Source organism: Plectrocnemia conspersa, unplaced genomic scaffold (assembly GCF_051122295.1).
Source record: "Plectrocnemia conspersa isolate PC_06_02 unplaced genomic scaffold, ASM5112229v1 ptg000002l, whole genome shotgun sequence".
In the NCBI taxonomy this organism is placed as follows: Eukaryota; Metazoa; Arthropoda; class Insecta; order Trichoptera; family Polycentropodidae; genus Plectrocnemia; species Plectrocnemia conspersa.
Window position 1 is genome coordinate 4,044,915 of NW_028277166.1, and position 13,018 is coordinate 4,057,932.

At 30.9% G+C, this 13,018-nt stretch overlaps 1 protein-coding gene across 2 annotated transcripts in view; it reads right to left on the bottom strand.

The window, feature by feature from the left end:
* Window positions 1-424: 424 nt before the first annotated feature.
* The window catches only part of LOC148237367 (uncharacterized), a 202,847-nt gene continuing 190,253 nt past the window's right edge, over window positions 425-13,018 (bottom strand). Inside the window, exons 3-7 of one of the 2 annotated variants that reach the window (XM_088205366.1) lie at window positions 9,133-9,210; window positions 4,534-4,715; window positions 1,980-2,178; window positions 1,087-1,193; window positions 425-1,010 (exon numbers count right to left, since the gene is read on the bottom strand). In XM_088205366.1, the coding sequence (XP_088061492.1) occupies window positions 888-1,010; window positions 1,087-1,193; window positions 1,980-2,178; window positions 4,534-4,715; window positions 9,133-9,210 (689 nt within the window). In that variant the 3' untranslated portion in view covers window positions 425-887. The remainder of the gene's footprint in view (window positions 1,011-1,086; window positions 1,194-1,979; window positions 2,179-4,533; window positions 4,716-9,132; window positions 9,211-13,018) is intronic. The other variant, XM_088205367.1, reaches the window with a different exon arrangement.

The window sequence follows — 13,018 nt, forward strand, 5'->3', positions numbered from 1 at the left end:
ATTAAGTGATTTTTATACAAAACATATAAAATATTTAGTTTAACTTTTGATATGGTTCATTATTAAACAAAACTCATATTGAATTTTTTTGTAATTTTAATTTTGTAATAAGTATTTTTGAAATATGATAATAAATCTAAGTCTTCTCACTTTAAATTCTTTTCCATTATACATATTTTAAAAACATGTATTTAATATTATATAATTAAAATTTAAGAAAATCAGTGAATTTAGATTTAGATACTCAATTCACTTACATTCTTAAAAAAACAAGATGTTTTTATGAAATTTTAATATATGTGTCGTTAGATATTTTTATTAAGAACAGTAAAACCTCTCACCTCAAGTTCTAATTATATTTAATGAAATAAGTATATTTCTTTATAATATATCAATGATTCACTTACTTTTGTACGAAGGATTATTTTGGAAATTAGTTTAAAAACAGGATATGAGTTTGATATCTAACGACACATTAATTCACATAACAAAAATATTATGTTAATTTTATTAATAGCTCCATTTAAAATAGATTCAGATATTTTTCAGATCTTAAATTCCTATTTTCATTAAAAGTTGAACACAGGATATATTATATCATTACACATGATACTTACAACGACGATGTATATTTATACATGACTTGAATAAACAAATCTATACAAAATATCTTCAATATTTTGATCTTACAAATACATTCCAAACAATGTCCCTCGTCGTTTAACAATCCGTTGAAAACGTTTGCTACAAATAAAACTGTTGTCCGTTACATACTTTTAGGTCTCGCTTACAAAATGGCAGCACGAAAGATTATTATATTTAGGACGTTTTCACATTACATGGTATCCAAAATGATTTGATAAAACGCATTTCATAAAACAGTGGAACTAAGAGCCGACCTCGTGACAGACTTCCATGTAATCCGGATCGTGTATTATATCCTTGATCATATCCTTCAGCATTGTGTAACGCGGAAACATTGGATACACTTTTGAGTTTACGTAGTCAGTCTGCAAGATATTAATAACATTAAATTATTTTATTTAATATATAATACATATTATTAAATTATAAAAAATAATTTACCTTTAGTTCACGAATTAGATTTCTTAGACCGGAGTACTTTTTCAATAAACGATACAAATCATTAGTCATTTGAGTATTTTCTGTTTCTATTTGTGCTGTTGTCATATCTGTAATTGTAAACAAGTTATTTAGTTAGATTAAGTGTTAATATAACATATATTTCGAGTCACATTATTTAACCTAACCTAACATAACTTATAATAAACTATATATACATATATTAAAGTGTAAGAGTAATAGGTTCAAGTGACCCAATAAAACTTTAGACTCATTAATAGCTCTGAATGGAGTAGTGAGTATTAGACTTGCTCTTGAACTAAGCAAGTCCTATTGGCAACCAATTTTGCCTGAGACCTGAAGAGAGTAATGGATTATAGACTTGCTCCTGTGTGAGCTTTGAAAGTCTGATCCATTCACGTTCTATATACGCAATACATGTTACAGTGAATATAAATCCACTAACACATACAATTGATTTATAATTTCACTGCTCAGTATCAGTAAAACTGTATTTGTTCACAAACATATGATCCGGTACGTGTATCCATATGATCTGAGACTTCCCATCATTTGATAAAATACTACAATAATTAAAATAAATTAAAACGAATTTACTATTTTTATTAAGTCAAGTTAAATTTGGTTAATTAGTATACATTTTAAAGCAGCATATAATTTCACTAGCGCCTATCAGCTAAATTATATTTTCGCTAGTAGATGCATATATCTACCAGTGAAAATGTATTTGAATATGATTTCACTGAAACGCCAGTGAAAATATACCTTCACCATTAATACATATTCACTGCAACATATACATAAAATTTGAGAAACATTAGCGAATGTTTTTCTTGGGAAGGGAATCAGTTCAAGTGAAAGGAATTGTATTTTACCACTAAGCCTCTCTATTCTATCCCTCTTCTCAGCTGCTTCTTCAGCGAGCTTGGTGGATGTTTTGACACCTTCTCCAGATTTTTGTGTTTTTTCCATGATTGCGCAGGCGCGCAAAACGAAAGCTGGCACCGTTTCCTGCTTCTCCTGTTTGGGAATGTCCACGAGCGTCCAGTACTGGGTCTCTAGACGGATCACGTCCTGAAATAAAACACACATTCTATTAATATTGAGTATGATTATTATAAATTTTATTTACAACTGTGGGGGGAAATCTATTTGGTTAGCTGGCGGGAGCATAACATTCAATTGGCGAACATGTCGGAAGTCGACGGCCGGCGGCGCCTCGTCCGCCGGTCTTATAACATTTGTAGCAAAAAATATTTATTTTATTGAGTATATAAGCAAAGAGTACAGTTTCATTGTTAGTGCTTATTGAAATGCATTATTCTTGACTGACTTGACCTAATAAAAGTTCTAAAACTATAATAAGTTTTAGAATTTTCATTAGGTCAAGTTGGGTTTGGTTAATTAGTGTAGGTTAGGTTTGGGTGTGAACAGCAAATGAACGTTTCGCAACTGTCAAATTGAGTTTCGTATACATTTTAGAGCACAATGTTATTTCACAGTTGAATTATATTTTTGCTAGTAGAAATATATATCTACTGGTTAAAATGTATTTGTACTTCACTAGTGAAATATATAACTTGACTGAAAAATACACATTCACTGTAACATTTATACATTTCGTGTAAATAAATAATGATAAGTATAAATGTATATATTACTATTTATTAACATCTGCTAGATAAATTATATTTTCACTGGTAAAAATATATACCTACCGATGATATGATTTTACTGAAATGACACAATAAATACTATTTTCGGGATAGATTCGAGACTGTTTCTTCTAGATTTTTTTTAGGAATAATGTATTATTTATTTATTTTTCTGCAATAAATCCAGCTGTCAAATTACCGATGATACAATATATAAATACATTACATTTATATAATTCAGCTGGTGCTATCCTTAAATTATAATATTCACTGTTTATCGCAATGCATTTTAGCATACCGATATACTCATAATCTTGCGCATCCATCAGTGGCGGATTCTTATTAAAAGTCAACGTAGATAAAAACTCAATTTTCGGTGTTAGAACCCATAACGAACATTCAAAACTCAATGGTAGCAATGGCATTGTAATTTTAATATACTAAAAGACTAAGTCATTTTGTTGTTTGTTATACTCCTACAGTTTATTATATTTGCAAAAAAAATGCTGTAAGTTGTCAAAGAGTGAGATGAAAATATTTTGTTAACGTATAACGGCAACTGTTTTTACACAATAACATCGTTTATCGCTGGATCTGCAATGAATGACACTCTTGTGCATACCGTCGCTCGTGGTCGTTGGACGACGATGATTATAAATTTTTTTAACTAAAATATCAAAACAAATTCTCTCTACTCTCGATGCGCGATCATTCTAAAAATAATTAATTTGTGATTAAATACGATAGTAATCGATTTTCACAGAAAAATCAGGACTCAATCCGTCCGCGTTTAGATGCCGATTTATTAATAGCTCTTGAGTTAACTTTTGTCAGACTTTTTAGGTTCTTTATTTCATTACTAATACTAATTACTATAATAGTAAAGAAACCCAATCAAGCTGTAATCATAATACTTAGTAACATAATTAATTAAAGACGAAATATTATATATATCGTACACAGTAAACGGATTAAAAAGCGTTTAACGGAAAATACATACATAATCAACTTGGAATATATGATATTAAATTGAGATTATATCATCTTAAGTTAATTGAAATTGACAATCCAAGTTCAAAATTAGCGAAAGTCTCGAGAAACAATTTTAATATGCAAATATATCGTAAATAAGACAATTTGAGATTTGCGAGTCTGAGGGATGAAATTCACAAGTGTACACGCTTCGGGTGATAGTAAAGTTTTTATTGGATTTAGACTTCGCTTCGCTCGCTTGTTTTGCGAGCAATTAATTTATGTTATGTATAGATTGTTGTAATATAATTTGGGAACCGAAGCGTATAGTCGATGATACCACATCACTTCGAGCTCATGTTTTGCGAGCCGAATCGTCACACATAAGATAGCGCGGTCATCGATCGATTTTATGTATCAATTTACAATTTATTATTATTTTTTCAATTGACTTATAATATTTTTAGTAATGATTAATAGTGAAGCTATTGTGATCGCTCGGTGTATTTCAAAAATTATTATTGATCAAGTATTTTAATTTGCAAATTAATTTTTGCTCGATTGTCACTTTCAACTTAGTAATTATTTAATACATCTAGATGATCCCTTTATTTATTGTTCAACATAGTGAGCCTATGAACGAGTTTCTGCATTTCAATGTCATGCCTGTTTTATCTGCACCTGATTGTCGGTGAAACATTTCAACATCAGTTTTTTATTTGGCACATAACAAACAGATAATAACCACACAGACAATAGAGCCAACTTGAAAATGAATAGATAAAATATTATTATACATTACCTTGATCATTATCTTGAGCAGATTGTAGCGCTGAAAGATATTCCTCTGAGCTTTGCTGTCTCCGTATCGTGCCATCAGATTGACCAAGGACTTCTTTGCCGTGTCGTAAGAGTCATCGAGGCGGATCCTAACAGCTCGAAGCCGTTCATTAGTTTCGATCACCTCTTCCTTGGTTTGACCACCTGTTTTTGCATAAAAGAGACAATGACAGGATGTTCAAAGTGACAAATTTCAAGGACTTAAATGACAAGTTTATTACGAATGTCAATTAAGAACGCTTCAATGATTGTGCAAATTATTATATAGCCGTAATGAAAAACTATAAAAAGGTTTATTATAATATAAAGTTATATCATATAAGAAACAATCAAGAGTTTATGAGTCTATAAAATATTTATTACTAAACTGAACTATCTGAGAGTCGCTATGTCAAAAGGGCGAATATTTAGGGTCAAATTATATACTAGGAATTAATTTTTTGTTTTATCAATATTTCTATATGTTTCAAAGTCACTATAACCTATCTTATATAGTATTTTTGACATATAAGAAAATGTAGTAAAGTTGAGATCTTTCTGAATGTGTTATGAGACCCAATAAACTGCAATACAATTTTGTAAAAATACACCTAGGAAATTCTGAAGTTACGCTTATTAAATTACGTTTTAAATGACCTTATAAATTATGAAATTAGGGATATATGAGCCGATGTTTTGGATCAACTCATATAGAATTATATTAAAGCAGTTCAATTATATTAAATTTGATGATGTTCTCTTCTTAAAATAATACGACTGGAAAACTAAACCTTGCTGGGAAGAAAAAATAGTTATGGCATCATGAGTGATGATATTTTACAGTTATCTACATAATAATTGCTATCAAAAACTGATCCTTCAAAACTGATATCAGCCATATCCACAAATGATCATAATGCATCTTCATACGGTTTCTAGTTTTTAATCACAGTTTCCTAAATAAAATATATATTTCTAATATGCAACATAATAAGGAATTAAGATGGGCATACTTCTTCAAAAAAAAAATATTATTTTTTTAGTTTATATTACTTATTAGCCAAGGCATTCCACAATCGCAAGACTTTTATAAGGATATCAATAAGCTTCGATCTGTTCTTTAACTTAAAAGATAATACTGATCTAAATCTGAGATATAGAAGCAAATTTTTTGCTTTTATGAAGATGAACATTGATAGAATATACAGAATATATGTTTTATGTATAAATAAAATATCTTTATGGATTATAAACGGTTATTTGAAAGACCGATATTCTAAAAGATAAAGTGACTTGGTGTAAAATTTAATAAGAACAATAAACGATACATTAAAATCAATATCTTTAGAACCTTTGATTTCATAAAATAGAACAAATATCATTTCGACCTTTTTATTGACATATAATTTGAAGGTCGTATCAAGATTTAAATGGGAATGGCATTCATTAAAGATAATTTAAAAAGTTGAAAAACTGCGTCATCTATTTTTTTTTATTATAAATGATTCGCTCGGAGCAATCTGTCACTTTGGAAACTATTATAATTTACATATAAATTGAAAAAGGATGAAACTTTATTTATATTATATGTTTTTTAATTTCTGTAGACATTGTAGCATATGCATATGTAGCATAGTTTATTTGTGTCAACTAATATGTCCTTTAAAATCAATAAGGTTAAATAAAATAATAAAGTGTGCGTTATTAAATTTTATTATTTCAATAAGGTAATTGAAATTAAACAAATTTATGTATATTATAATAATATTTTAAAATATTATTATCACTGGTAAGAAATATAAACAATAATTATATCAGAGATAAGAAAGTGAAAATGATTTACTGCTTTCTATTTTTATTTAATTTATATTAATTCGTTGCAGCGCAAATCTTAGAAAACTTATAATTTGTTGGCATTAACAAGAAGTAAATTTATTTTTAGATTTTAGTCAGCTGTCTTAATATTTTTTTTTAGAATTTTCATCGCGATACTGAAAGACAATAAAAAAGTAACAGCTGCAGATGTTTTGTAATTTTGGCTTTATGACTTTTTTAATAGAATCATTTCGCATCAGGGCAAAAATCAACTCAGAATTTATATGAAAACTTAGGAACTTTAAAACAGAAAATACATATTTTCAATAATAAGTCACTTAATCAAAAACAATAATAATTATTATAGATCCATATCAAGATTATATATTGGTATTTATTACCAGCCATAACCGTTGCGTTAAAATTAGTTTTTAAATCGTATCCAAACGAACATTAACAGTTCCGAAAAAAATGCACATAAAAACATACCCTACTTTAACAAAACAACAAGGGTCGGTGCTAAATATCTCCGCTGAGCAGGTTGTACGTCGTCCCCGAATTACACATTTCAGAATATGACGACGTTGCCAAATGTACCGATTTAAAATATACTGTTACGCTGGTATACTCATACACGCCAGATCTGTATTAGACAAAGAGCTTGGTTTAGCTCCGAATTATTGGATTGATGACCAAAAAGGACATAAAGCAAGATTCAGGATTCATGCCGAATGGTGTGACTATGCAGCCAGAAAGACGCAGGAAAAGTTATTTATTTAATATATTTAAAAGTCAAAGGTAAAGTCTTTGCCGACATCGCGTCACTTTATTTAGATGTAGCGATCCCTAGTGATTTTAGTGAGCTATGCTTGACTTATTGTCACATCTTTGATACAGATCCTTCAAAGAAACTTTGATAATTAAGAACCAATTGCATCATCGCCTGACTACAACGCTCTATAGTGAAAGCAGGCTAAAGATAACATATTGCAGTGTTACTCTATGCAGAAGAAATAATATACTTTATAGGCGTATCTCAAAAAGTACAAGGTTTGAATTTTTATGCTACAATATTTTATATTTATTAATGTTCTTTGAAAGTTTGAGTGGTTATTGTGCAATACTTGGTGCTCTCCACGATTTCTATATTCATTGTTGAAGTCATACTCTTTCGTACCTTTCAAATGAAGCTAAATATACGATAATCGGTGTCTATATAGACACAAAATAATACATTTTATCAAAAGTGCCGACAAAATCGGTGGATACGCATAATTATAAAAACCTATTGACAGTGTTGCAACTATTATGGCTGCAAAAAAATATAAAATAAGTAACAGACATCAACAAAGCATCACATTGGCCAAGAGTCAAGAGTACAAAAGTGCTCACAACACTTCCTTTCGGAATACACTTCCATCTGAAACTTTCACTAGAGACTTCTACTAGACATTTTCATCTGGTACTTTCACCTTATACTTCTACATGAAAGTTCAGATTTGAAACAAAAATGAGTATAGCCGAAAGACGACATTAATAAGAAAAAGGAAGCAGGCGCTTTCCACCTAACGTCAAGCCTTGTTCAACTACGATGGCGTATCCTAAAACTGTCAGTTAATTCTATGTGCATTAAGTACATACATTCACATAATTTATAAATACATATCATCACATTGAAAGTGATTATTCTTTTTCAAAAAGGCAAAAATATTAACCGCTCTCTGCTGCGTTATTAAATTTTCATATTAAGCTCTCGCTCAAGGGAGCTTTTCGAGCGTGACCGACAGACTTTTCTTTCACAAAGTCGAAAATATTTGCCAGAAATATTTAGGGAACGTCTCGAAATGTACACTGGACCTTTCCGGTGAGAGTTCTCGAGTGAAAATTTTTCGAGCCGGAACAAGATTGATTAGGGTTGATATAGGGATGAAAGTTTGCTAATTTGATTTTGCAGTATCCGCAGTCCCATCGAGCTTATTTAGGCCACGGACCGACGAATGCAACTTTATATATTTTACGTACATACTAAGTGAAAATGTATCGAATATATACAATCAATAAATATGTAGCAGTGGCGGTGCATAATTTTAAAATTGAGGATATAAATATAAAACGATTGAAAAATAAGTGTAATGAGCACACATGATACAAATGATAGTGGTAATTACATATTTTAATGTAAAAGTTTATTTACTAACTAACAATTGTTTGCTAAGAACATTAGAACACATGATACAGATAAAAAATAAATATGTTGTACTGCTTCAAAGCGCTTGGGTATAGGTCAAAAGTACATTATTAGTAATGTAGTGTTAATGTTATTTCTATGATAAGTCATTCTTAAAGGTAATTAAAATAACGTGTATGTTTAAGTTGGTAATAAAATTTGTAATAAGAATAACCATTAGCAAATTTGTTAAATGTTAATAATTAAATAAAATTTAATTTAAAGGCACTGTAAAAATATTTTAACAATAGTAGTATCTTAGGAAAATAAAAATGTATTTAAAAAATGAGAGATTGAGACTTTTAAAATATACTAATTACTGTTGTATAAAATGTAAAATGTTGCTTTAAAAATATATGTTTATCGCTCGAATCCCTCTTATACTAATATATATTGACGAAAGAGATAAGACCACTAGTTGTGATTTCTTAATTGAGTAATAATGACAATTACAAATATATGTTTTATGTTCATTAAAACCAATATATAAACTTAGTAAATAAAATATTTTTATTTGATATTTCACATAACGATACTTACTGGACGTTCCTTCGTCTTTGACATCTTGCACAATGCGTCTCACGCTCTGTGTGAATTTTCCCACAAGATTGGTGCTTGCTGAAACAAACAAAAAATAACATTAATAAACCCATTGGATTAGGCAAAAATAAAACGATGGATCAACACATTAAATCGTGTTGGACAAGTTAAGATTTAAGGTTAACGAGAGATCTGCTTAACGGCGGAGTTAATGGGTTATAAATATAGAATTGTAATCGCACAAGAATGGCATTTATATTAGCTGCGATTATTTCTTGAAAAGGTCGTTTATGATTGTCATCGAGTTTAAAAGCCTTTTTTTAATAACACTTACTTTGAATTAGTGTTACTCAGATTAATAAAATCTGGAAGTTAAACTGAAAAAATAATTTTAATTGGAATCTCTTGAATTTGCCAACTTTGTAGTTAGAAAAATCACTCTAGTATAAAAAAAACATTTAGTATTATATATGAATATTATACATTAAATCATCTTGAATTATTATACGTATTCTGATCATCTATTAATATGTTTAAAATTTACTAACCCCCGAGAAAAATCGTCATTAATTAGAAATCATCCCCAGACTTTTGAACACGTAAACAATAAACGTCCACGAGAACATGTTCAAGAAACAACCATCGTATAAATCAGTTTAGTCAAAATTTATTTTATTTTACACGCCAAAGAATGTAATGTATTAGTAAAAAACAAAGAGTCTGGTTCCAACCCAAATCATCGACATTGTTAAAGGATCACAGACTAGAATATACGTTTGATGATCCTCTATTTATTATGAGAAAATACGACATACTTAATGATACAGAACTGCCACTTCGCTTCCGAATTGGAATAACGAGAGTTCAGTCGAACTATCACCAAGCGGAGTTACGCACCGAATCGACCGAGATTTTTACTTCAGCTGCCGCTTTTTATATGCACTAGGTCCACAAAGAAGTCACCTAAATCGCATAAATTTTTAAATCACAACATTTTAAACTGTTGTGATTTAAAAATATAATATGTATTTTTTTTGAGTTTCGTTTAAGGCCTTTTTGTGACTTAGTTACGGCACTGATTAGACCAATCTCACGTATGTTTATTCTCTTCTTTATAATAAAATGTAATCCGCTTTTTGACAAAAAATGTCAAAGGCAAACATCCGTTGGGCAAGAATCGTTTGAAAGTCTGCACAAAGTTTACAAAGATAAACCCTCGAATTTCGCGAGTTGCAATTATGGAAATCGCTCGAAGGCCGTCGGGGTCACGTTTTGCGGCGCTCCAAATTAAATTCGAGGGTCAGAAAAGCTAGCTGGCTGCACAGGCAATTAATTGAATCGCTTAAGATCAATGGCGGCGATGAAAGTTTACGGCTGGGCCGTTCCTAGTAACTGCCGAAGGTTTTCGGACCTTAGCGCGAAAGGGTCTCGAGTTTCAAAATCGACTCGGCTCCTAATAAACGGCGGCTTTATGGTCCGAACCCACTTTTCACTTGGGCTTTTTGGTTTTTCGAGGGCCATGAATCCGTCACTGCTATTAAACGAAATGTGGAACGTCGCGTGTGTAAGAACAATCAAATCCATGCGGAATAGACTAGTTTAAAGAAATTGCTTAAATTTGATGGTGGACTGCCTTTTAATGGCGAAACGTAATAATATATTGTATTTGAAAACGATTCTTGAATTGAGGTTTATGAAAGTTCGTAAAATGACAAAAGGATATAACAATATCTATTAAAATACAATGCCATTTGTGTTTCTATTTCATGGCATTTTTATTTTACCAGACTCAAAGTTTAACACTCAATTTATCGAGAATGGTATAACAAAAGTGATAAACATAACTGTCCCATAAAAAGAAGTACCTTTATGCTAGCACTTCTTTCAATCCATCTGCTTGTATCGTCTAAATGTTCGCAAATCATTGTCCATTAAAAAAATCATAAGGGCACCTAGTAAATATATTTTTACTAATAAAGTCCAAATACATTTTCAACAATAGATATATATTTCTACTAACGAAATTTAATTTAACTGATATGCTACTCTAAAATGTCTACGAAATTCAATTTGACAGTTGTGAAACGTTCATTTGCTGTTCAAACCCAAACCTAACCCAAAAAAGTAATTATAGTTTTAGAACTTTCATTAGGTCAAGTCCAAAATACAAACTAACCCAACTCATCTCTCAGGTAATAAGTGGATGAATAAGTACAGACAGACATCGCATCTCACATATTGCCCCACAGCTGTTCTGCATTTCGATGTTACACTATGTTTTAAAAATATGATAGCTCTCCTTACCAATATTACTATGGACTTCTAATATAAAAGAGCTGATCAAAGTGTATTCAAACCGAATTTTGGTCAATAGGAGAGCGCAAAAACAATTATCTCTTCTCAGAAGGCAAAAATTCACGTCAAAAGCAATAAAATCGTGTCGGCGCCATCGTAGTGGGAACGCTCGGCAACGAGCGTTCCCACTGCGATGGCGACGGCACGATTTTATTGCTTTTGACGTGGATTTTTGACTTCTGAGAAGGGATAATTGTTTTTTGCGCTCTCCTATTGGGCAAAATTCGGTTTAGATGCATTTTATTCGATTTTCACTCGTAATATTGTTATAAAAAACGAATTTATTGCTTTTGACCTGTACTAGTAATTCACTATATGGCAACACTGAGCAGCAAAGAAAACACGAGTAAATATCAGATAAATATTATGAGTAAAAATTCATGTCAAAAGCAATAAAATCATGTCGTAACGAGCGTTCCCACTGCGATTAAGTGACCGTCGAAAGTTGCCACATTTACAGCTGTTTAAATTATGACTGTTACGCTAAATGCCATTCGTATAGGAAGAGTATTAAGACAACAGCATAGTCTGTTTCCATTTAAAATCTTTGCATATGCTCAAGGGTCGAGAGTTGGATGGAACAGAAGCACCTCTACTATATTAAAAATAGTAAATACACATGAACATAGCGTTACTGCTTTTTGTAATATACTTCCACCAGGCTTTCACTTAATATCCACGAAATTTAATCAAAACTCGCATCAAGCGAAGCTTCGTTGAGTATCGACCGAGACGTAGAAGACCGAGGAAGCAGCCGCTTTCCAGTTAAAAACTACAAAGTCCGAATTTCAAGAAATAAACCTGATTTTTGAAGAAGACCCGATTTAAAACTATTAATAACTTTATATTATGTCTATTTTATTAAGATAATACCTAACAATCATATGATTCTGTTCTTTTAAATCTTCTTATAGACTGTATAACTCAAGTCATTTACATCTCATTCACCCAGATTTCTTAGATTAGCAAGAAAAATAAATCGATACATTTACATTGTTCCAGTTTTTAAAACGGAAAGAAATCGTTCACGAATTCACCCAAGAGTCTTCATTCCATACCCTCTTTTATAATTTAACGTCGCAAAGATATTGCCTCAGCCCAAAGGATTAATAATGAGGCACTCGTCTGGAGCTCTCCTCGGAAACGGAGGATATCTCTCGTATTATGACGAGGACCCTTTACGTCTCGAGAGTGCCATGCTCTTCCACAACCAGAAAATACTCCAGAACTTAAATGGAAGTTGTCAGCTCGGAGATGACTCCCAAAGGTACCTCGTATTTTTCCACAAACGCGTGATTCCTTGCGGAAAAAGGTTTGGAAGGTATGATATAAAATATTTAAGCTATGGTTTGATTAAGTCCCTTCATCCAGAAAATATTATTCTCAAGCGTTTTTAAAGGCTAAATTAAAAATGATTTAATTTTTACTATTAATTTTATTAAATAATTCAATATAATTAAAAAAAATAAAAATTGCTTGTAGATGTCTACCTAGCTTCCAATAAAACACCATCTTACTCAAGATGATATAA